General features: G+C 33.7%; 1 protein-coding gene across 1 annotated transcript in view; it reads left to right on the top strand.

The window, feature by feature from the left end:
- The window catches only part of LOC148948959 (uncharacterized), a 110923-nt gene that overhangs the window by 16324 nt on the left and 68945 nt on the right, over positions 1 to 25654 (top strand). Inside the window, 2 exon segments of the mRNA XM_089095070.1 lie at positions 9266 to 9431; positions 11872 to 13295. Coding sequence (XP_088951196.1) covers positions 9266 to 9431; positions 11872 to 13295 — 1590 coding nt within the window.

Raw genomic sequence — 25654 nt, forward strand, 5'->3', positions numbered from 1 at the left:
GTGAAAAAGAGAAAAAGAAGAAGAAATTCAATGTTGGTGATACTTTTCGAATTAATAGAACCACCAGTATTTTTGAAAAGGGGAATTATTTATGGAGCACCGAACTTTTTAAAGTGTCCAAAATCCTAGACACCATACCCATAACTTATCGACTCCGAGACACCAAAGATGATGAGATTCTCGGTGGTTTTTATGAATATGAACTGCAAAAAGTTAGAAACACTAGTGAAATTTATCAAATCGAAAAGATATTAAAGAGTCGTACACGCCATGGTAAGAAACAGTTACTTGTTCGCTGGATAGGATACAACTCGGATTATGATTCTTGGATCAGTGCTGAAGATATTAACCATGCCCAGTGATTTCTATGTGAATTTCATGTCCAATGTTTCTGATCCATTCTAAAATTATCTGAATAGAAGAAGTGATTTTTGAACAAAACTCTCCCCCACCATCAATTTCGATGGAAAGTATGAAGTGGCTCTTGTCGAATGTATTATCAAAAATACATTTGACATCTTGAGAAAGGATCGTAAATATGAAATAAAAATTAGACCCTATGATTGGCCGCCACCACCAGGTGATCAAGAACAAATTCAAAAAATCAATTGGTTGGATTATCCATATATTGAATTACCCTACGAGGAACTCACCTGTATGAATAATTTATGTCGTACTATCAGTAAAAGAATTTCCACTCGTAAAAAGGGAGCTTTTCATTTCAACTATTCAAAGGAGGAGGGCAAGATCTACATTAGTTTACCTATTTCCAGCGAAAAGGTTATTCTCAATGATAACCTAAAGGATGTTCTTGGCTTTAAAATCAATATAATCAATGCTAGAAGTGCCAGAAACAGTCATTTCATTTTTTCTGAATATCAGACTTACTTCTACAAGTAAACCTTTATTTTTCTCTATCCTTCATGTTTGTAAAGATCTCGTGTTTTTAACTCAAATGGTCCCCTCATACGTGTTCTTTATCTAAAAACCATTCAAGAACATATTCACCATTACAATATAAAGCATATTCAATATATCCCCGTAAACACTTCCTATTTGGATCTCTGTCGGTTAACACTAAGAACTAAATTGGGTGATACAATAGCAATTTCAAAAGGTTTGGCTGTGATTACATGTCATTTTCGACCAATCATTCAACTGCAAGATGTCTAATAAAAAAGTGGTATTCACTTGTCCTGATATTGACTGCTATGTTAATACTCTTGGCCCAAGACCACAGGGCAATGGAATGGACTATTATGAAGGTTGCTCATCACTGTCTGGCTACGGTCTTGGCAGCTGGTGTGCTAAGCTGTTTTGCTCTTCGCTACCACTGGCTAGAAAATATCTTGTACCGGCTGCGACAGATTTTGAATCCTCTACACTATACGATTGGGGCTCTGGCAAGGATTTTTAAAAAAGTGCTTCGGAAAATCTTAGGTCCAGTGCGCGAACCCTTGGCGAGAAATTAAAACAGAATGGTAAAGGTTTAAAAAGGTCAAGAAACAACGCATCACTCATCAGTCTTTACTCAGGACGGAAACATAAGACTTCCCTTTTGTCATAGAAAAGAAGGAAAAAGCCGACACGTAGTGTAACCAGAAGCCCCAGGAAGAATATTGCTAGAATGAAACTAGATTTCTTCTCCTAGAATGTCCTACCTACCGCACAAAGATTCTCAACCTTCAATCACCGCCTCATTGAATCTATTCAATGCCGAAAATGTTGATGTGAGTGTCAAGCATGGCTACTATGAACAATTTTATCCACTACAACCCCTCTCCGACAATATCCACTTTCAAATTTATTCCAATGAAGACTACTTCATAGATTTATCGTCCACATTTATATATTTGCAAATGAAAGTTCAGAAATCCGATAATACAATGCCAATTCGGGCCGATGGGATATCCTTTGAAAATTGTATACTACATAATTTATTTCGTCAAATTAGTGTCTACATCAATGGCACGCTGGTGAGCACAAGCAACCATCTCTCCAACTATACAAGCTATATGCAATTCATGCTGATGACACCCAAGTCATACAAGGAATTGAGAGGCACCTCCAATGGATATGAATATATTACTAATACTGATAGTACAGATGCACTTAAAAATGCTACAACTAGTGAATTAAATCTAGTTGAAAAAATATATAATGAAATATTTAATATATCCCACGGGATGCCACCCAATGTTAAATTGGATATAAAATTGACGATTGCACCATCAAATTTCATATTAAGAAAAGAACTTGCTGGCAATCATGATGTAAGTCTCTCCCTCACCACAGTACTACTTCATGTACGCAAACAACAGGTCATGAGTTCTGTTGCTTTGGCCGTGGAAAAACTGAGAGCCAATGGCAACAATATTAAACTACTTGTTCCTCTTACAATCACCAATCAACGTCATATTGCAATGGGCTCACGCACCTTCACCGATTCATCCTTTATCAATGGCGAAATTCCCTCGAAATCGGCTTTGACCTTTGTAAAAAGCGCCAGTGCAATTGGATCCTGGACTGAATGTCCACATAAATTCGAGATGTTTGGACTTTCATCTCTTGTGTGCAAAGTAAACGGCATCCCACTCTACAATCTATCTTTTGATAGATCCTATAGAACATTGTATGAGTTGACCATGCAAACCCTAGATCATGATTCGCAACTATTCGAAAATGCTATAACCGAAGATATGTTTGCTAAAACACATGGTATCATTGTACTGGATTTTTCGGGTACACAGGATATGAGTATAGTACGTACGGGGAGTGTGCGTTTAGAGTGTACATTTGCCGACCCATTGGTTGAGAGTATTGCACTAATTTCACTAAACCAATATGAAACCCATTGGGAAATCACTCCCGAAGGCAGTGTTCTACTAGACTTGGCGCCATGAACACCAGTCAAATAATCAATGTATTTAATATGGACCCCTACATGTCTCAGTACAAATCCTATTGTCTGCCATCGGACTTTCTAGGAAAAATTCAAAGTGTCAACAATACCTTAATTATTGTTAATAGTAGTCCGTCGACTGTGTTGACAGATCATTGGCTGTACATCTTTCAAACAATGAAGACGACGATTGAATTTTTGATCCTCTTGGTCTACCCTACACATTCTACACACCCCACATCAGCAACTATATTGAGAGCAGTGGGAAAACTATTATTCAGAATCGGAAGAGGGTGCAGGATCTAACGACTAAAAGCTGCGGCTTCCACGCACTACTATTTTGTGTTTTCCGATGTCGTGGCTATACTTACAAGCAATTTCTCCAAATTTATGGTGACAATCCCAGTCTGAATGACATTCTAGTGGAAAATATCATCTCAGAGCTCTACGGTATTGATTTTAGTGCCCTAAGAGTAAATTGCATTAAAAAATGTTTGTGAATTTGTCTATTAATAAAATGTATATATATACAACAATGTTTTTAAATCTCCACTTTTAGATTTCTTCATCTTCGATGTATAGGCAACTATCGCGAACTGCTAATGCTGGTAAATCATTTGGATTCACTGTATATTGATATTGATTCACTGCAAAGTCAGGGTCACATTTTCTACAGTACAATGTAACTTCACTCTTGTCATATCTCTTTGTATAGTCAATGATACTATTTGCATTCATATTATGAAATTCACGAGTTTCAATCTGTCTATTTGAAGCAATATCACATACAATGTTTTCAAGTGGTGAATCACATTCCGTAACAGCCAAATAAAAATCACTTGGTTTATAGTCATAGCAGGTGGTGTCATCACAGCGGTGATGTAAAAACCAAATTGTCTTGTTACCCCAATAGTTGAATCATAGACCAGATTCCTCTTCCCAGAATAATTTAAATCCGCGACGATACCAATCTCATAGAAATAAACTGAAATCACGTTTGGGATTCTTTCCAATCATAGCGGGGTAAGTATTCTCCCACTGATCACATTTATCATAGTGACAATTGGAGCACAGGTGCCCTCTAGGATGAGAGTCACACACCTCCTCAAGACATCAATTACACCCTTTAATTTGTACTGCATAGCCTCTATGTAATTTACAAGGATTACATAATTTACACTTTTCACTATAGTCATCAATAATTGTACAATTCTCACATTGATTCCAACTGCCAAGAATGTACATGCACAATGGGCATACATAGAACATTTTTCGGTTTCCGATGTCAACTCACTCACAGCTAAAACGAAACTGATCCTCTTCGTTCGATAAATTCAATGAGAGGGAAATGGGGGAGAGAGGAGTAGCTCTGTAACGTTACCTCTTTCGAATGATAGGGCAGCCATCTACATTGAATCCATTGGCAATGTTTTCAAAAGTATATCCACGATATGATTCTGCTTTATTTTAATTAATATATCAATAAATTGGCTATAAGAGCTTGAGTCACATCTTAAAACGTTCAAATATGATTCCAAGGGGAAAGACCCACTTCTCATTATATTTTTAAGCATTCCATGATGGGAGAATGTACGGCTTTGTAGAGATAAATTGAGAAAAACGTAGTCTAAAATCAAATGTCTTTCGATAAACACTAGATTTGATCTAATTCTCTCTTTCTCAAATTTATTCATTTTTCAATCCTTTCACTCTGACTGCTGACTCTAGACTGACCCTGATTCGCTAGGATACACGTGATCCTGTTTCCCGTTATCGGATCAATAAAATTCCCAATCGATTACGCAATCAAATTCTCGGAAATCCACTTCCCCTTCGATTATGTAATCAATTTCTCAGAAATTTACTTCCCCCTCGAGTCCTAGATCAATAACATTGTTCCCGTTAGAATTCAATGCGCATGTGCAACCTTCGCCCTGGAGTTATTACACATAGAAACATCAAATAAATCGACCTTGAAAAAAGAGGTCATTCACCCCATTACGTAATCATTCTCCCTAGGGAGGCTATGCCCATATATGGTGTGGGCGTGGGAGTCTATGCCCTTATTTGGTGTGGGCGTGGGAGTCGGACCCCCTCCTCTACTGAGATAGCTATTTTGTTCAGCGTAGTTGGTTTCGAGATATAAAATAGGTTTTTGAGGAGGACACTATCCCACAACCCTCAGGGCAAGGGTTTTAAGTTATGCCCTAAGGGGGCATATAAGAACGATGATGGCACAATATATTATTTTTTTCCTTTAGAGCAGGGCACTTCGTACCGTAGAAGTTGTCGTAGAAACTTCGAAAAGGGCTTTTTCAATTGGAAATCGGAGTAGCTTGTGCCCTTTTTAATAGTCGAAAGTGATTTGAATGCGACTAACACCCTTTCCAAGCCCACCATTTCCCGAAACACATCCAATCAAAATTTTGAGATTGCCATTTTGTTCAGCGTATTTGATTTGCACATAGAAATTATGTTTTTGAGGAGGACCCACAGCCTTTAGGGCAAGAGTTGTAAGTTATGCCCTGGGGGCATATAAGCTTTTTATAGAAGGCGTTGTCGCAGAAATTTCAAAACAGGCCCATTCGATTGGAAATTCAAAGGGCTAGCGCTCTTTTTCATAGTCGAATGTGATCTGAGGGCAACTAACACCCCTCTCACGCCCACCTTTTCCCCAAACACATCCAATAAAAATTTTGAGATAGCCATTTTATTCAACGTAGTTTTAAGTTCTGGAATTTAGACCTTTGAGGATAACAACCCCCCCCCCCCCCACAGACCTCAAGGCAAGTGTGGTAAGTTATTCTCTGGGGGCATACAAGGTTTTTATACAACGCGTTGTCGTAGAAACTTCAAAAAGGGCCCATTTGATTGGAGATCGAAATGCCTAGTGCCCTTTATAATAGTCTAAAGTGATTGGAAGGCAACTAACACCCCTTCCACGCCCAGTATTTCCCCAAATACATCCAATAAAAATTTTGAGATAGCCATTTTGTTCCACGCAGTTCAAAGGTTATGAAATTATATCTTTGAGCAGAACACGCCCCCCACAGTCTTCAGATCAAGGGTCATAAGTTATGTCCTGTGGGCATATAAGGTTTTTATTGAAATCTTTGTCGTAGAAACTTGAAATTGGGATCATTCGATTGGAAATTCAAAGGGCTAGTGCCCTTTTTAATAGTCGAAAGTAATTTGAGGGCAACTAACACCCCTTTCACGCCCACCTTTTCCCCAAACACATCCAATCAAAATTTTTAGATAGCCATTTTATTCAACGTTGTTGAAACTTCTGGAAATTAGGTCTTTAAGGATGACGACCCTCCCCCACCACAGCCCTCCGGGCAAGGGTTGTAAGTTATACCCTGGGAGCATATAAGGTTTTTATCGATAGCGTTGTCGTAGAAACTTCAAAAGGGCTCATTCAATTGGAAACTGAAAGGACTAGTGCTTTTTTTAATAGTTGAAAGGGATTGGAGAGTGACTAACGCCCATCATTTTCCCAAAAACATCCAATCAAAATTGTGAGATATTCATTTTTTCAACGTAGTTGAAAATTCTGGATATTAGGTCTTTTAGGATGATAACCCCCTCAGTGCTGTTAGTCCTCAGTCCTCAGTGCTGGTTGTAAGTTATGCCCTGGGGGCATATGAGATTTATATAAAAACGAACGGACAAAACAAAAGACAAACGAACGGACAAAGAAACACACAAAAAAAAGATATCATGATTATCACTTAGTTCTTTTACCAAAAAATAGCGAAATTTTGCTATTTTTTTTTTTACTAAAAATGTATTTTTTTTCATTTTATTTGACGTTTATAAGAAAAACTAACATCAGAAACGGTTTCAGCTATCAATTCTGATACAGATAGACGTATCAACCACTCATTTCGTGACACTTTATTTTTTCATGAAAAATAAAAATTAATGTAACAAAAATAGCGAAAAAAAAACAAATTTCGCAACGGGTTAGAGATAGGGATTTTGAATATGTTGTTCAGCACTTTTTTTCTGGTCTGGATGGTGAAGAAAGCAATACTTTGTCAATTCGTTCCTGGTTCGGGCATATGTTTTTCCGTATTATTACTGTACTATTATATAGAAAGTTGTTGTAGAAATTTCAGAAAGGGCTTATTTGATTAGAAATTGAAATTGCCCTTTTTAATAGTCGAAAGTAAGTGGAGAGTAATTAACCCCCCTTTCATGCACACCATTTCCCCCAAAACATTCAATCATGTTTTAGAGATAGCCATTTTGTTTAACGTAGTTGAAAGTTCTAGAAATTATGTATCTGAGGTTTGACAAACCCCCCAGAGCCCACAGAGCAAAGGTTGTAAGTATTGCCCTGGGGGCATATAATGTTTTTATAGATAGAGTTGTCGTAAAACTTCAAAAGAGGCTCATTCAATTGAAAATCTCACGCCCACCATTCCTCCAAACACTTCCATTCATATTTTCTAGATATCCATTTTGTTCAACGTAGTAGAAATTGCTGGAAATTAGATCTTTGAGAATGACAACCCCCCCAGCCCTCAGGGCAAGTGTGATAAGTTATTCTCTGGGGGCATATAAGGTTTTTATTGAAAGCGTTGTCGTAGAAACTTCAAAAGGGCACATTTGATTGCAAATTAAAAGGGCTAGTGCAATTTTTAATAGTTGAAAGTGATTGGACAGCAACTAACGCTCCTCTAACGCCCACCGTTTCCCCAAGCACATCCAATCAAAATTTTGAGATAGCCATTTCTTTTAACGTAGTTGAAAGTTTTGGAAATTAGGTGTTAGAGGATGACAACCATCCTAACAGTCCTTAGGGTAAGGATTGTAATTTATGCCCTGGGGGTATCTAAGGTGCTTATAGAAAGCGTTGTCGTTTCAAAAAGGGCTCATTCGATTGGAAATTTAAAGGCCTAGTGCCCTTTTGAATAGTCTAAAGTGATTGGAAGGCTTGGCATTTTTATAGTAAAGATCGATGCGGGTATAATTTATTATTTGTTGTTATTGTTGTTGTTGTTTAAACCAGGGCACTTCGTATCGAAGGAGTTGTCGTGGGAACTTCGAAAACGGCTCAATCGATTAAAAATAGAAAGGGCTTATGACCTTTTTAATAGTCGAGAGTGATTGGAGGGCAACTAATCCCTCCCCCACCCCCACCCTCCCATTTGCCCATTATTTTTAAAAAATAAATGATGCCTTAAGATTAAATCAAAATGCACTGTGTAAATGATAATTCCCAATAAGGCATCTCAGCAGTATCTCAAGAACGACTGAGGGTATTATGCTCAAACTTTCGGGGCTGCTTCTGGTCTTAAAATTTAACCACATCAAAATAGTGTAAGTCTATCCAAGCTATCAAAGAAAGTAATCATTTTTTTTGTGAATGGTATCAAGTTTTCCATTCCAGGTCAACTAGAGGAAGTAAGAAACTAAATTAAACCCTACTATTTGTGTCCAGATTTTTAAGAGGGTGTATGCTGTTAAAAATTGTTGAAAAACTTCCTCCATCATACAAATAGCAGGCCGAACTATAAAATCCTAAAAAAACGAAAAGATTTAAAGAATTATTTTCCTTTTCCCTTGAAAAGACTATGTCAATATAAAACAAACAGAAATTAATTAAAATAACTTTTTCCACAAAATAAGTTTTTCAAAGAGAAGTAAAGAAATCCATTAAACAAAAAATGAGCAAAATCCAATAATCTACCAAGCGTTAAACTACCACAAATCAGCATCGGTAAATAAATGAAACCCAAAACTAACAGAAATTACAATAAGTAACCGAGTCAAACTAAAAACGAGCAGAAATTACATAAGTTGGGCTTAAAACACCTATACCTTCCCAAGGCCAGAACAAAATTTGCACTTTACTGAAAAGAATACAAATGAATGCGCATTTTCAGTTTAATATACATATACTGATATTTAGTAACCAAAATGTTAATATTATTTGATTTATTAAAGTTATAAGAGCAAAAATATTTTACAACCAATATTGAAAAGAAGGCTAGTTTAATCTACGTAAAGATAACTTGTAAAGATAATCTTAATCTAAGATATTCTTTGCGTCGTTGGTCACTTCTTCATAAAGCAGAACTAGTGTCCAAACGGTTGGGAGAATCTTCTTTTGCTGATGTTCCCTCAAGTGTGGAGTCAAAATCGATAATACATCCAGCATTCATCAACGCAACAATACCTCCTTCATTAAAGTCAGGTGATTCTTTTCATAACAGCCAAGTCTTGTAAATGGTGTTACGAAGGATCCAATGATGCCATAAAAACAATTAGATGAAGAATCAATTCTAAAGATTAAAATAGAAGAGCCCGGTCCAGTGCCTGTCCAAGGTATTATTCTTCCATCACCTATAGCAGAAAAATGAAGAGAAGAAAGATACGGATGAAGTGGCTGAAGTATCTTCTATCCAAGTATTAAACTCAGAAATTTCGTCTCGTCCGGTGATGCCCGTCCAACCCATTGCTGATATATCTGTGTCAACTGTTGTCGTTGAGACCCTTCCATTCCCTGAAACATATGGTTGATGCACCAAAGGTATCAATTCCAACACCATAAGTGCTAACTTTGAACAAGATTTACATGAAGAAATGAAACCAATTTTCCAGATGAGTCCCCGCATGAATATCCACTCTCTGAAATTGAACAGCAGGAAAAGCCATCTGTAAATTTAATATATCCCTACAAAGAAGGTCAGTGGAGTTCTTTAAATCCCGGAGACAAAAAGACATACGATACGGAATTTTTTAATGTTACAAGATTTGGCGTTGGCCAAAATGTCTCTCGCTATCCCAGCTAATATCTCGTCTACAGGTCCCCCTATTAAACAACCTGGTACTCATAGGCCAAGCAATGGTCTTTGGGGACAACCACCCCCTACAGTCCTCAGGGCAAGGGTTGTAAGTTATGCCCTTGGTGCATATAAGGTTTTACGGAAATGGCAGTCGTATAAGCTTCAGAGGGGGCTCATTTGATTGTTAATCAGAAGTTGGTATGCCCTTTTTAAGAGTAAAAGAGTTCAAAGAGCAGCTACCCTCCCCGCTCAAACGCAGTTCTTATTGTACCGAAATGTATCCAATTGAAATTTTGAGATACCCGTTTTATTAAAATAGATAAAAAATCATATAACAAGGATTTTTGGGTTGAGAAAAAAAACTCCAGAGCCTGGGATAAGGGTTGTAAGGTACGCCTCGGGGATATTTAAGGTTTTTCTGGAAGAGATGGTTGTATAAACTTTAGAGGAGCCTCATTTGGTTGAAACTTGGAAGTTATAGTTCTCTTTTAAAAGCCAAAGTGATAGAGGGCAACAAGTCCCCTCCCTAACTACCCTCCTTATCATCTAACGTATAAGATTGGAATTGTGAGATAGCCATTTTGTTAAAAAAAAGTCCAAAAAACATATAAAAATGCCTCTAGGGTTGGCTAAACCCCCACAGTCCTGGGTCAAGGTTTCCTAAGTTATTTCTTGGAGGTATATGAGGTTTTTATGGAACGGCTGGTCGTATAAACTTCAGATGGGGTCATTTGATTTGAAATAGGGAGTTATGGTGTTCTCTTTAAGAGTCAAAAGTAATTTGACAGCAACCAGCCCCCACCCCTCCCCTCCACGCCCATCATTTCCCTTAACACAAGCAATCAAAAATTTGAAAAAATAATTTTCTTCAGCGTAGTTTAAGGCTCCGGAAATTATATCTTTGAGGATGGAAACCACCCCACAGCCCCACGGGTTGTAAGTTTGTGCCCTGGGGGCATATAAGGTTTTCAGTTAAAGGGTGATCGTATATACTTAGGAGGCGTCACATTGGATTGGTAATCGGTTTTTAAGAGTCAAAGTGATCAAAGGGCAGCTAACCCCCCCCCCCCTCACACGTCATGTTCTTCCATAATGCATCCAATAGTAATTTTTGGACAGCAATTTTATTCAAAACAGTCCAAAGGTCATATAACAAGGCTTTTGTGGTTGTTACAAACCACCGGAGCCTGGGGGCAAGGGTTGTTAGTTATGCCCCGGGGGTTATTAAGGCTTTGATGGAAGGGATGTTTGCATAGACTTTAGAATTGGCCCATTTACTTGGAAATTGGAAGCTCTAGTTCCATTTTAAGAGTCAGAAGTGATGGAGGTCAACTAGCCTCTCCCCCTCATGTCCATTATTTTGAGAAAATACAAAATTTTGAGACATCTATTTTTGTAGTATTGTTGAAAGGTTCAGTAATTGTGGGTTTTGCGATGTCAACTCCCCCCTCCCCCGAGGCATCGGGGCAAAGGTTGCACGTTAGACAATTTGATCATTGTTTACATGTAGTATATGCTATTGAGAAACGATATGCATGTTTGACTACTATGTTCCCAAAATATGAAGGGCATTACGGTAGGTCTTTCAAGGATTGTCCAGGGGAGTGTTGAAATAAATCATGTTATGTGTATATGGGTTGTCAAAAGGGCGCAAATCAGGAATGACTGAGTTTATTAATTTCGAACTTTCAGAAAATTATAAGGGAGATGATCAACTGACCAAAAAGGTAAAATTTGCACGCTACTACTACTACTATAACTATAACTACTATCACTTAAACCTCTGTTTCTGTAGTGTGTACTACTAAGGCTGAGGATATTGAAATAAACACATAAGCAAACGTTGAGGGGAAAGTTGAATTGAATCCAAGCATATTATGTGCATAGCAATTGCTGATACGGGCCTATCAGCAATATCTTTGGAACGGCTTATCGTATCAAGAGGAAACTTCAGGGGTATCATGAGTGGGATATTCAGTTGACCAAAAGGCAAAATGTAGCTGCTATTACTGTTATTAATGCTGCTACGAGGGATGTTCAACTGATCAAAAGGATGTTCAACTGTTACTCTTAATAATAATACAGCACTAACACTCCAACTACTTCTCTTACTACCATCGCAACTACTGTGAGAGTAGTACTATAAAGGCTAAGTCTATGAAGGCTAAGTCAAGTGTCCAAGAAGACCCTCTTCTTGGACACTTGACCCTCTTCTTGAATCTATGGTTAATTCTAGTTGCAATTATCACACTACTATTGATTTTTGTGATAAAATCATGCCTTCTCTCTCTTTAAATAGTTGCTTTAATGTATTTTGTTTGAATGTACGTGGGATACGAGATAAATGGGATAGTCTGAAATCATATTTGTGGTCTGATAATTCTTGCCCTTTTGATGCAATTGGATTAACAGAAACATGGTTATCTGATAGTGAAAATTTAACAGCTTATGATATGCATGGTTATATTGCTATTCATGTCCCTAGACTGGTAACAAAGTGCTCAGGGGGCATTTCTTTATTTATAAAATCTGATATTAAATTCAGTAGACGGTACGACCTTGAATCCTTGTTTAATTCAGTAGTGTCCAATAGTAGGACTGTTTATTCTTTTTTCATTGATCTGAAAAGCCAGTTTGCATGTGATAATGTTTGTTTGTTTTATAAGCCCCCTCCTTTTCCAACACATCTGTTCTGTGATTTGCTTGATCAGCTTTCTGGTGCAGGGACTTTCTCTAAAAAACGTATTTGTGTTTTGGGAGATTTTAATTGTAATATGTTAAATGTTGGATCAAGTGATGAATTTGACCATCTGTTTGATGTGCTTTCTTCTTCTGGGCTACTTCCTTCAATTTTTTTTCCTTCTCGTGCTGATCCTACAAGAAATTCTGCCACTTTGATAGATAATATTTTCATTTCTCATTCTCCAAAATTGAAGTTTAATTCTGGTCTTGTTTTCACTGATCTGTCTGATCACTTCCCTATTTATCTATCACTTTTTGTACCTAATACTGAGATTGCTGTGAATAAGCAAGGTGAATCTTCTTTTAGAACTTTTACAGATAATGAAATTTCTAATTTAATTCTTAGTCTTCAGAGTAATGATTGGTCTAGTGTTCTTGAAGCTAATGATGTTGAATGTGCAACAAGTTTATTTGTGTGTCGTATGGGAGCTCTATTGGATAAGCATTTTCCTCTTAGGAAGACACCAAGGAATTCTACACCCAAATGCCCATGGATGTCCATAGGTCTGATTAATGCTACACATATGAAGGCGTCTCTGTTCAAGGTTGCATGTAAAAGTAAAACACAGGATGATCTTTTGAAGTATAAACATTACAAAAATGTACTTACGACTTCAGTACGTGCAGCCAAAAAGCTCTATTTTTCGCGTCAAATTGATGAGTGTAAGGGGAACCTGCGTAAGGTTTGGAATGTAGTTAATGAAGCTATTCCTCGCAAGAAACTCAAACAGTCCCCCCCATGTCATTACAGGAATGCTGATGGATCTATTGTGGATACAAATTCTTCAGCAAATGCCTTCAATTTGTATTTCACCACTCGTCCTTCAGTTCCCATTTAACCCAAGAATAGAGTGAGTAGTTTTCCCATAGCAGAAAAGTCATTTTTCCTTTCCCCATGCAGTGATATTGAGATTTATAGTATTATTTCCCAGCTTCCAAGTAGCCGTTCAGTTTATGGTTTTGGTTTGAGCAATAATGTTCTTAAAAAAATTGGTCAGTTTGTTTCTAACCCCATTTCACACATAACTAACCTCTCCCTTTCTTCTGGTGTTTTCCCTCATTTATTTAAAGTTGCATATGTTTTACCTTTACATAAAAAAGGTGACTCATCTCTAATTTCAAATTATAGACCCATTTCTCTTCTTCCTGTCATTTCTAAGGTTGTTGAAAGAGTAGTGTATTGTAGACTCTCTTCATTTGTTTTTAGTGCTAACGCGACTGCAGGAAATTCTCTCATAACTAACCATCAGTATGGTTTTCGTCCCACTTTCTCTACCTCGTATGCACTCTCAGATGCAACAGAGTTTGTGCGTGTTAATCTGGACAAGGGCTTGTGTGTTTTGGGTCTATTTCTTTACTTTTCAAAGGCCTTTGATATGGTTGACCACTCTGTTATTTTGTCTAAACTATCTTCATTTGGAGTGCATGGAGTCCCACTAGAATGGTTAAGGTCTTATCTGTCGGGAAGATCTCAGTATGTTTCAGTTAATGGTAATTCTTCCACTACTTTGCCTATATTGAACGGTGTCCAACAGGGCTCTGTGCTTGGACCACTTTTGTTTTTAATTTATATTAATGATCTCGTTGATGGTCTTCATCCCCTTGTGCACCCTATTCTTTGTGCTGATGACAGTAACTTTTTCATTGCTGCAGTGGACTTGCCATCTGCCACTTCCCTAGTTCAAGGTCTTCTTGATAAAGTAAAAGATTGGTGCTGGTCAAATGGTATGATTCTCAACAGCCAAGATAGTGCTATTATACACTTCAGTACCCCTTATCGTATGAAAGACGTAAAGAAGCCAATCATCCTGACTTATGTGAATGATATTATACCTCAAGCTCCTATTTTGAAATTTCTTGGTGTGTATCTTGACTGTTTTCTCTCTTTCAAGCCTCATATAACTCACACCCGTTCCCTCATCTTCCGCCAGTCTTCAATGTTGCACCGGGTTAACTCATTTCTTCCCCCAGATGTTATGCTTTTTCTTTATTATGCTTTTATATATCCTTACCTTTCTTATTGCTGCTCTGTCTGGGGTAATACTAATAAATCTCTTCTCTGCTCACTTCAAAGAGCCCAAAATAGGGCAGTGAAGGCTACTTTTCTTCTCCCTCGGCTTTACCCTTCCTCTGATCTTTATAATGATACTGGAATAGCTCCGCTGGATCGTATTGTGAGTAAAATTAATCTTTATTTAGCGCATTCTGCTTTTCTAGGTACACTTCCACCGCCTCTACAGCAATTTTTTTCACGGACAGGCTCAGGTAGGTACTCTACTTTTCTACGTAGTTCTTCTCGTAGATTTATTTTGCCCAAACGTTCATCTACAGCAGCCCAGAGGTCTCCTGTTTATAAATCAATTCAATTATGGAATTCAATCTCACCGGATGTCCCGTTATTTCTGTCTGCAAAGGCAGTTATTCGTCGTGTATTTCCAGTTTAGTAATTTCTCTCTCCTTCGTTTATTTTCCCTGTTTTCTCTTTTCCTAGTGTTTCTCCTTTTGTATTTTTCCCTTATATATCGTTATTCTTTTTTTTTTTTTTTTTTTTTTTTTTTTTTTTTTTTATTGTATGGTATTGTTTATTCTCTTTAATCTTTATTTCATATATATTGTTTGATTTAGAGTAATATTTATGGTTGTCTTAGTACTTTATTATTGTATTGTAAGGCCCACAACAAGCCAAGCTTCATGGGCTAAATAATTTTTCTTTACGTTTGTAATATAGTTTAGTATTAATAAAATGATTGATTGATTGATTGATTGATTGAAGAATTTGAGAGAGCATTACCGGAAAATTCGAACTAACAAAATATACTATGTACATTTAGATTGTCAAAAGATCATATCTTAAGAGTTAATTTGTTTATTAAGTTGGAATATCGTGTGTTGAAAGATATGTTGAAAAAAAAACAAAGGTAATATGTGAATACTGTTACTAATGCTACTATTGCTACTACAACTGTTGCTACTACACAAGCTAAGGGTATTAAGGTGAAGCTTTAAAGGAATAATTAGAAAGATGTTGAACTCAATCCAAACGAATTATGATCGTAGAGATTGTCCAAAGGGTGACAAAACATTATCACAATAACGGCTTACATTATTAAGTTAGCTCTTTCTCAGGGTAAGTTATTAGGTCAGCCGAAAACGGGATCAGCCACTTTGCGGCATGTTAGAAACAGGTTTACCGCGGCCATGCCAATTCCAAACAAAAATGAATTCCAAAAAGGAATATATTGAAAAGCCGAATGTTTAGGCACTACGTCAAAACTGGTTTTGTCACAAAACTTGAATGTCTCTTGTTTTGGCTTTTGGCATAGATATAAAGACTTATCTATCGTATATATAGGTCTGCTAATTACAAGTTATGGAATTGTTACTCCGAATAGAAGATGGCATATGAGAGGCAAATCTCTGATGTTCAAGTGATATTTTGAAGTCTAATTTTGTATGTGCCAAACGTTATCATGTCTAGATAAATATTTGCAGGTACTGCAGATTATCCCATGTACAGGTTTTAATATATGTCCTTCGCAGTGAAAATCAGTAACCGGTAGAACTAATTTATGAAAATTTGGGTGGGAGATATTTTTCACTGTCTGTTTTGTTCCAATAAAATACCAAAACAGGTTATGTTTCAATAAAAATGCTTGTAAACGGTATTTTTCTTAATCTAGAGGGTGGGTTAAAAAGTAGTTCTTCAATCCCCCCGCGGAAAACATCCACTCAGAAAATTCCTCCCATGGAAAATACATCTTAGCTGAAAGCAATTTATTTCCAAATTTTATCTCCCCACTGAAAATTTCCCCATAAAATCCCCCCTCTCTGCAGAAAACTTTCCCCGAAAAATATCCTTGTGTTTTCCTATAACAAATACTATCTGTAAGCAGTGGACAAATTACAAACATAAAAAGGCCCTTAAACTTCTAGAATAGGATCCTCTGGGTATTCTGCAGTTAGGGAGGGAGAATGGGCGCCCACAGGGGGGGGGAGGGGAGTAGTATTGTAGTAATTACCACTGAACTTACATGGAAATTTACACCTGAGGCATGAATATACAGTGCAGTTTGACGTGCATAACGCAAAAAGTGAACAATCCTTTTATATTATAGACCTATAAAGTGATCAAACACGTTTTGAAACTACGGTTGAGATTGTATAATGCAAGCAGACGGGTTTTTGAAGCACTTTCATCATAACGTGTTTTATTTTTTTATTTTTTTTTAAACCAGAAACTTGAAATTGTCAAATTGCGTATTTAGGAGTGATTTTGTAGGAAGAGCTGTCTATCACCCATGCATTACCCACTGTTTGAAGTATGTGCTGTCAGACTGGTTTCTAATTTTTTTGACAATTGCCTTTAGTCAAAACTAGTTTATTATGAATGTGTCATTAGACAGCATTTGTGAATCAGACCTTATTAAAGGGGAGAGAAAAAGGGTAGTGCATTTGCGAACCGGAGTATACGAAAGTTATTAATTGAATAATAGGGAAAAAACAGAGCTAGATAGCATTTGCAAATTAGATTGTATGAAGGTGGAGAAAAAAGGGTTAAACTGATGATCAGTTAAGGTAACCTCAAAGAGCATGTTAACTCATAGCTTATTTATTATAAATTTGAAACAACATCAATCTATGGAAATGCTTAACGATGATTAAATGGTCTTATGAGTTGACCTAGCTTTACTTCTTCGATGTGTTCTGTATAATACACAAGTGGTGTTTGAACAGTGTTGTCAATTTAACATAGAGTTTAACATTATAGTATACTAAAAAGTTGATACTAAGAGAGATGTAGATGGCAAGAAAAGACATTTCTTTGACTCAAATGTGAAACTTTGGTTAGAAAAAAAGTCCAGCTTTGGAACGAAAAATAAACTATTTCCGTAAAATCTGAACCATTAAAGGATTTTGACTGTAAACTCTAGTTTTTTGTAAGAAAATTATGGAAAATACATTCCTTTGACTCAAATGTGAAACTTTGGTTAGAAAAAAGTCATGTTTTGGATCGAAAAATAAACTATTTCCGTAAAATCTGAACTAATAAAGGAGTATGACCGTAAACTCTAGTTTTTTTGTGATAGAATTACGGAACATGCGTTTCTCTGAGTAATTTATGAAACTTTGGTTAGAAAAAAAGTCAAGCTTTTGGACGACAAATAAACAATTTCCGTAAAATATGAACTAATAAAGGTTTTTGACCGTAAACTTTAGTTTTATTTATAAGAAAATTATGGAAAATAAATTTCTCTGACTCAAATGTGAAACTTTGGTTAGAAAAAAGTCCAGCTTTGGATTGAAAAATTTACTATTTCCGTAAAATCTGAACTAATAAGGGTTTTGGACTGTAAACTCTAATTTTTTGTAAGAAAATTAAGGAAAATACATTTCCCTGACTCAAATGTGAAACTTTGGTTAGAAAAAATTTCAGTTTTGGATCAAAAAATAAACTATTTCCGTAAAATCTGAACTAATAAAGGTTTTTGACAATAAACTCTAGCTATTTGTAAGAGAATTATGGAAAATATATTTCTTTGACTCAAATGTGAAACTTTAGTTAGAAAAAAGTTCAGTTTTGGATCGAAAAATAAACTATTTTCGTAAAATCTGAACTAATAAAGGTTTTGACTGTAAACTCTAGTTTTTTTGATAGAAAAAAAGTCCAGTTTTGGATCGAAAAATAAACTATTTCCGTAAAATCGGAACTAATAAAGCACTTCGACCGTAAATAATAATTGTTTGAAAGAAAATAATGAAAAATACTTTTCTCTGGATCAGATATGAAATTTTGGTTAAAAAATACCAGCTTTGGATTGAAAAATAAATTATTTCCCCAAAATCTGAACGAATCAGGGTTTTTTACTGTAAACTGTAATTTTTTGTAAGAAAGTTATGGAAAATACTTTTCCCTGGCTTAAAAGTGAAACATTTGTTAGAAAAAGTTCAGTTTTGGATCGAAAAATAGACTATTTCCGTAAAATGTGAACTAATAAAGGTTTTTGACCATAAACTCTATTTTTTTGTAAGAGAATTATGGAAAATACATTTCTTTGACTCAAATGTGAAACTTTGGTTAGAAAAAAAGTCCAGCTTTGGATCGAAAAATAAACTATTTCCGTAAAATCTGAACTAATAAGGGTGTTGTACTGTGAAATATAATTTTTTGTTAGACAGCTGCTAAAAATACATTCTCCTGATTCATATGTGAAAAATATGTTAGAAAAAAAGTCCAGCTTGATGTAGACAAAACTAATAGTTTCGCAATATCTAAGCTCAAAAAGGTTTTCCAGCGTAGACTATAGTTTTTTGTTGGAATCAAATGAACAGCGAACATCTCTGGATCAAATTCGATACTGTTGTTAGAAAAAAGTCCAGTTTTGGATCGAAAAATAAACTATTTTCTTAAAATCTGAACTAATAAAGGTTTTTCACCATAAACTCTAATTTTTTGTAAGAGAATTATGGAAAATATATTTCTTTGACTCAAATGTGAAACTTTAGTTAGAAAAAAGTTCAGTTTTGGATCGAAAAATAAACTATTTTCGTAAAATCTGAACTAATAAAGGTTTTGACTGTAAACTCTATTTTTTTTGATAGAAAAAAATTCCAGTTTTGGATCTAAAAATAAACTATTTCCGTAAAATATGAAATAATAAAGGTTTTTGACTGTAAACTCTAGTTTTTGAAAGAAAATTATAGAAAGCATCTTTCCCTGAATCAGATTTTAAACTTTGGTTAGAAAAAAAGCCCAGTTTTGGAACGAAAAATAAGATATTTTCGTAAAATAGGAAATCTTAAAGGAATTTGATAGTAAACTCTAGATATTTGTAAGATAATTATGGAAAATACATTTCTTTGACTCAAATGTGAAACTTTAGTTAGAAAAAACTTCAGTTTTGGATCGAAAAATAAACTATTTTCGTAAAATCTGAACTAATAAAGGTTTTGACTGTAAACTCTAGTTTTTTTGCTAGAAAAAAAGTCAAGCTTTAGATCGAAAAATAAACTATTTCCGTAAAATCGTAACTAATAAGGCTCGTTGACGTTAAATTATAGTTGTTTGAAATAAAATAATATAAAATAATTTTCTTTGAATCAAATATGAAACTTTGGTTAGAAAAAAGTTCAGTTTTGCATTGAAAAATAAACTATTTCTCTAAAATCTGAACGAATAAGGGTTTTGTACTGTAAAATGTAATTTTTTGTAAGAAAATTATGGAAAATACTTTTCTCTGACTCAAATGTGAAACTTTGGTTAGAAAAAGTTCAGTTTTGGATCGAAAAATAAACTATTTCCGTAAAATGGGAACTAATAAGGTTTTTTGACCATAAACTCTAGTTTTTTGTAAGAGAATTAAGAAAAATACATTTCTTTGACTCAAATGTGAAACTTTGGTTAGAAAAAAGTTCAGTTTTGGATCGAAAAACAAACTATTTCCGTAAAATCTGAACTAATAAGGGTTTTTTACTGTAAACTAGAATTTTTTGTAAGAAAATTATGGAAAATACATTTCTCTGACTCAAATGTGAAACTTTGGTTAGAAAAAAGTTCAGTTTTGGATCGAAGAATGAACTATATCCGTAAAATCTGAACTAATAAAGGTTTTTTACCATAAACTCTAATTTTTTGTAAGAGAATTATGGAAAATATATTTCTTTGACTCAAATGTGAAACTTTGGTTAAAAAAAAATTCAGTTTTGGATCGAAAAATAAACTATTTTCGTAAAATCTGAACTAATAAAGGTTTTGACTGTAAACTCTAGTTTTTTTGTTAGAAAAAAAGTCAAGTTTTGGATCGAAAAATAAACAATTTCCGTAAAATCTGAACTAATAAAGGATTTTGACTGTAAAATCTAGTTTTTTATAAGAAAATTATGGAAAATACATTTCTCTGACTCAAATGTGAAACTTTGGTTAGAAAAAAGTCCAGTTTTGGATCGAAAAATAAACTATTTCCGTAATATCTGAACTAATAAAGGTTTTTGATCGTAAACTCTAGTTTTTTGTAAGAAAATTATGGAAAATACATTTCTTTGACTCAAATGTGAAACTTTAGTTAGAAAAAAATTCAGTTTTGGATCGAAAAATAAACTATTTTCGTAAAATCTGAACTAATAAAGGTTTTGACTGTAAACTCTAGTTTTTTTGCTAGAAAAAAAGTCCAGTTTTGGATCGAAAAATAAACTATTTACGTAAAATCTGAACTAATAAAGGATTTTGACTTTAAACTCTATTTTTTTGAAAGAAAATTATGGAAAATACATTTCTCTGACTCAAATGTGAAACTTTGGTTAGAAAAAAGTCCAGTTTTGGATTGAAAAATAAACTATTTCCGTAAAATCTGAACGAATAAAAGTTTTGTACTGTAAACTCTAGTTTTTTGTAAGAAAGTTATGGAAAATACATTTCGCTGGCTCAAATTTGAAACTTAGGTTAGAAAAAAGTTCAGTTTTGGATCAAAAAATAGAACTATTCCGTAAAATCTGAACTAATAAAGGTTTTTGACCATAAACTCTAGTTTTTTGTAAGAGAATTATGGAAAATACATTTCTTTGACTCAAATGTGAAACTTTGGTTAGAAAAAAGTTCAGTTTTGGATCGAAAAACAAACTATTTCCGTAAAATCTGAACTAATAAGGGTGTTTTACTGTAAACTAGAATTTTTTGTAAGAAAATTATGGAAAATACTTTTCTTTGGCTCAAATGTGAAACTTTGGTTAGAAAAAAAAGTTGAGTTTTGGATCGAAAAATAAACTATTTCCGTAAAATCTGAACTAATAAAGGTTTTGACTGTAAACTCTAGTTTTTTTGCTAGAAAAAAAGTCCAGTTTTGGATCAAAAAATAAACTATTCCCGTAAAATCTGAAGTAATAAGGGTTTTGACTGTAAACTCTAGTTTTTTGTAAGAAAATTATGGAAAATAAATTTTGCCGGCTCAAATGTGAAACTTTGGTTAGAAAAAAGTTCAGTTTTGGATCGAAAAATAAACGATTTCCGTAAAATCTTAACTAATAAGGGTTTTTGACTGTAAACTCTAATTTTTTGTAAGAAAATTATGGAAAATGCATTTTTTGACTCAAATGTGAAACTTTGGTTAGAAAAAAGTTCAGTTTTGGATCAAAAATAGATTCTGAACTAATAAAGGTTTTTGACTGTAAACTCTAGTTTTTTGTAAGAAAAGTATGGAAAATACATTTATCTGGCTCATATATGATATTTTTGTTAGCAACAAGTCCAGTTTTAGATCGAAAAATAAACTATTTTCATAAAATCTGAACTAATAATGGTTTTTTACCGTAAACTCTAATTTTTTGTCAGAATACTATAGAGAATACAATTCTTAGGCTTATATGTGAAAATTTGGTTAGAAAAGTCAAGCTTTGGATCGAAAAATAAACTGTTTCCGTAAAATCCAAACCAATAAAGGTTTTTGACTATAAAAAATATTTTTATGTAAAAAAATCATAGAAAATAAATTTCTCTGACTCAAATGTGAATCTTTGGTTAGAAAAAAAGTCCAGCTTTGGATCGAAAAATAAACTATTTCCGTAAAATCTGAACTAATAAAGGTTTTTGACCCTAAACTCTAGTTTTTTGTCAGAAAACTATAGAGAATACATTTCTCAGGCTTATATGTGAAAATTTGTTTAGAAAAGTCAAGCTTTGGATCGAAAAATCAACTGTTTCCGAAAAATCTGAACCAATAATGATCTTTCACTATAAAAAATAGTTGCATGTAAAAAAATTATGGAAAATACATTTCGCTGGCTGCACTGTAAATGCTGTCTTAGAAAAAGTTCAGTTTTGAGTCAAAAAATAAGCTGTTCACTAAAAATTTGAAGTAATAAAGGTTTTGACTTTAAACTCTAGTTTTTTGTAAGAAAATTATGGAAAATAAATTTTGCCGGCTCAAATGTGAAACTTTGGTTAGAAAAAAGTTCAGTTTTGGATCGAAAAATAAACTATTTCCGTAAAATCTGAACTAATAAGGGTTTTTGACTGTAAACTCTAATTTTTTGTAAGAAAATTATGTAAAATGCATTTTTTTACTCAAATGTGAAACTTTGGTTAGAAAAAATTTCAGTTTTGGATCGAAAAATAAACTATTTTCCTAAAATCTGAACTAAAAAGGGTTTTTGACTGTAAACTCCAGTTTTTTGTAAGAAAAGTATGGAAAATACATTTCCTTGGATCATATATGATATTTTTGTTAGAAAAAAGTCCAGTTTTGGATCGAAAAATAAACGATTTCCGTAAAATCTGAACTAATAAAGGTTTTTGACTGTAAACTCTAATTTTTTGTAAAACAATTATAGGAAATACATTTCACTGGCTCAAATGTGAAAATTTGGTTATAAAAAAGTCCAGTTTTGGATCGAAAAGAAGCTGTTTCCGTAAAATCTGAACTAATAAACGTTTTTGACCGTAAACTCTAGTTTTTTGTAAAAAAATCATGGAAAATACATTTCGCTGGCTCAAATGTGAAACCTGTGTTAGAAAAAAAGTCCAGCTTTGGGTCGACAAATAAACTATTTCCGTAAAATCTGGACTAGTAGGGGTATTTGACCGTAAAATCTATTATTTTGTAAAAAAATTATAGGAAATATATTTCTCTGGCTCAAATTTGGAACTTTAGTTAGAAAAAGTCCAGCTTAGCATTGTAAAATAAGCTATTTCCGATAAATCTCAACGAATGAAGGTTTTGTACTGTAAACTCTAATTTTTTGTAAGAAAATTATGGAAAATACATTTCATTGGCTCAAATTTAAAACTTTGGTTAGAAAAAAGTCCAGCTATGGATCAAAAAAAAAAATAAATCCGTAAAATCTGAACTAAAAAGGTTTTTTGACCATAAACTATCTATTTGTAGGAAAATTATGGAAAATACATTTCTCTGACTCAAATGTGAAACTTTAGTTAGAAAAAAGTTCAGTTTTGGATCGAAAAATAAACTATTGCCGCAAAATCTGAAGTAATAAAGGTTTTGACTGTAAACTCTAGTTTTTTTGCTAGAAAAAAGTCCAGTTTTGGTTCGAAAAATAAACTATTTCCGTAAAATCTGAACTAATAAGGGCTTTGACTGTAAACTCGTTTTTTGTAAGAAAATTATGGAAAATAAATTTTGCCGGCTCAAATGTGAAACTTTGGTTAGAAAAAAGTTCAGTTTTGGATCGAAAAATAAACTATTTCCGTAAAATCTTAACTAATAAGGGTTTTTGACTGTAAACTCTAATTTTTTGTAAGAAAATTATGGAAAATGCATTTTTTGACTCAAATGTGAAACTTTGGTTAGAACAAAGTTCAATTTTGGATCAAAAAATAGATTATTTCCGTAAAATCTGAACTAATAAAGGTTTTTGACCGTAAACTCTAGTTTTTTGTAAGAAAATTATGGAAAATACATTTCTTTGACTCAAATGTGAAACTTTGGTTAGAAAAAAGTCCAGTTTTGGATCGAAAAATAAACTATTTCCGTAAAATCTGAACCAATAAAGGTTTCTGACCGTAAACTCTAATTTTTTGTAAGAAAAATATGGAGAATACATTTCTCTGTCTCAAATGCGAAACTTTGGTTAGAAAAAAGTTCAGTTTTGGATCGAAAAATAAACTATTTCCGTAAAATCTGAACTAATAAAGGCTTTGACTGTAAACTCGTTTTTTGTAAGAAAATTATTGAAAATAAATTTTGCCGGCTCAAATGTGAAACTTTGGTTAGAAAAAAGTCCAGTTTTGGATCTAAAAATAAACTATTTCCGTAAAATCTTAACTAATAATGGTTTTTGACTGTAAACTCAAAGTTTTTGTAAGAAAATTATGGAAAATGCAATTTTTGACTCAAATGTGAAACTTTGGTTAGAAAAAAGTTCAGTTTTGGATCGAAAAATAGACTATTTCCGTAAAATCTGAACTAATAAGGGTTTTTGACCGTAAACTCTAGTTTTTTGTAAGAAAATTATGGAAAATACATTTCTTTGACTCAAATGTGAAACTTTGGTTAGAAAAAAGTTCAGTTTTGGATTGAAAAATAAACTATTTCCGTTAAATATGAACTTATAAGGGTTTTAGACCGTAAACTCTAGTTTTTTGTAAGAAAATTATAGAAAATATATTTCTCTGGCTCAAATGTTAAAATTTGGTGAGAAAAGTCCAGCTTTGGATGGAAAAATAATCTATTTACGTAAAATCTGAACTAATAAAGGTTTTTGACCGTAAAATACAGTTTTTTGTAATAATATTATGGAAAATACATTTTTTTGGCTGAAATGTGAAACTTTAGTCAGAAAAAAAAGTCAAGTTTTGGATCTAAAAATAAACTATTTCCGTAAAATCTGAACTAATAAAGGTTTTTGACCGTAAACTATAGTTTTTTGTAAGAGAATTATGGAAAATACATATCTCTGATTTAAATGTGAAATTTTGGTTAGAAAAAATAGTCCAGCTTTGGATCAAAAATCAAGTGTTTCCGTTAAACATAAAATAGTAAAGGTTTTTGAGTACAAAAAATAGTTTTTTGTAAGAATATAGTAGGAAATACATTTCTCTGGCTAAAATGTTAAAGTTTGGTTATAAGATGTCCAGGGTTGAATCGAAAAATAAACTATTTCCGTAAAATCTGAACTAATAAAGGTTTTTGACCGTAAACTCTATTTTTTTGTCAGAAAACTATGGAAAATACATTTTTCCGGCTGATATTTGAAACTTTGTTTAGAACATAATTCCAGTTTTGGATCCAAAAATAAACTATTTCCGTAAAATCTGAACTAATAAAGGTTTTTGACTGTAAAATCTAGTTTTTTTTAAGAAAATTATGGAAAACACATTTCTTTGACTCAAATGTGAAACTTTGGTTAGAAAAAAACGTCCAGTTTTGGATCGAAAATATAAACTATTTCCATAAAATCTAAACTAATAAAGAATTTTGACTGTAAACTCTAGTTTTTTGCAAGAAAATTATGAATATGCATTTCTCTGAATCAAAGTGAAACTTTGGTTAGAAAAAAAAGTCCAATTTTGGGTCGAAAAATAAACTATTTCCGTAAAATCTGAACTAATAAGGGTGTTTGACTGTGAACTCTAGTTTTTTGTAAGAAAATTACGGAACATACTTTTCTTTGGCTCAAATGTGAAACCTTGGTTAGAAAAAAAAGTCAAGTTTTGGATCTAAAAATAAACTATTTCCGTAAAATATGAAATAATAAAGGTTTT

This window comes from Artemia sp. Qi Xiang Cuo, chromosome 9 (genome assembly GCF_049724085.1).
Source record: "Artemia sp. Qi Xiang Cuo chromosome 9, ASM4972408v1, whole genome shotgun sequence".
NCBI lineage: Eukaryota > Metazoa > Arthropoda > Branchiopoda > Anostraca > Artemiidae > Artemia > Artemia sp. Qi Xiang Cuo.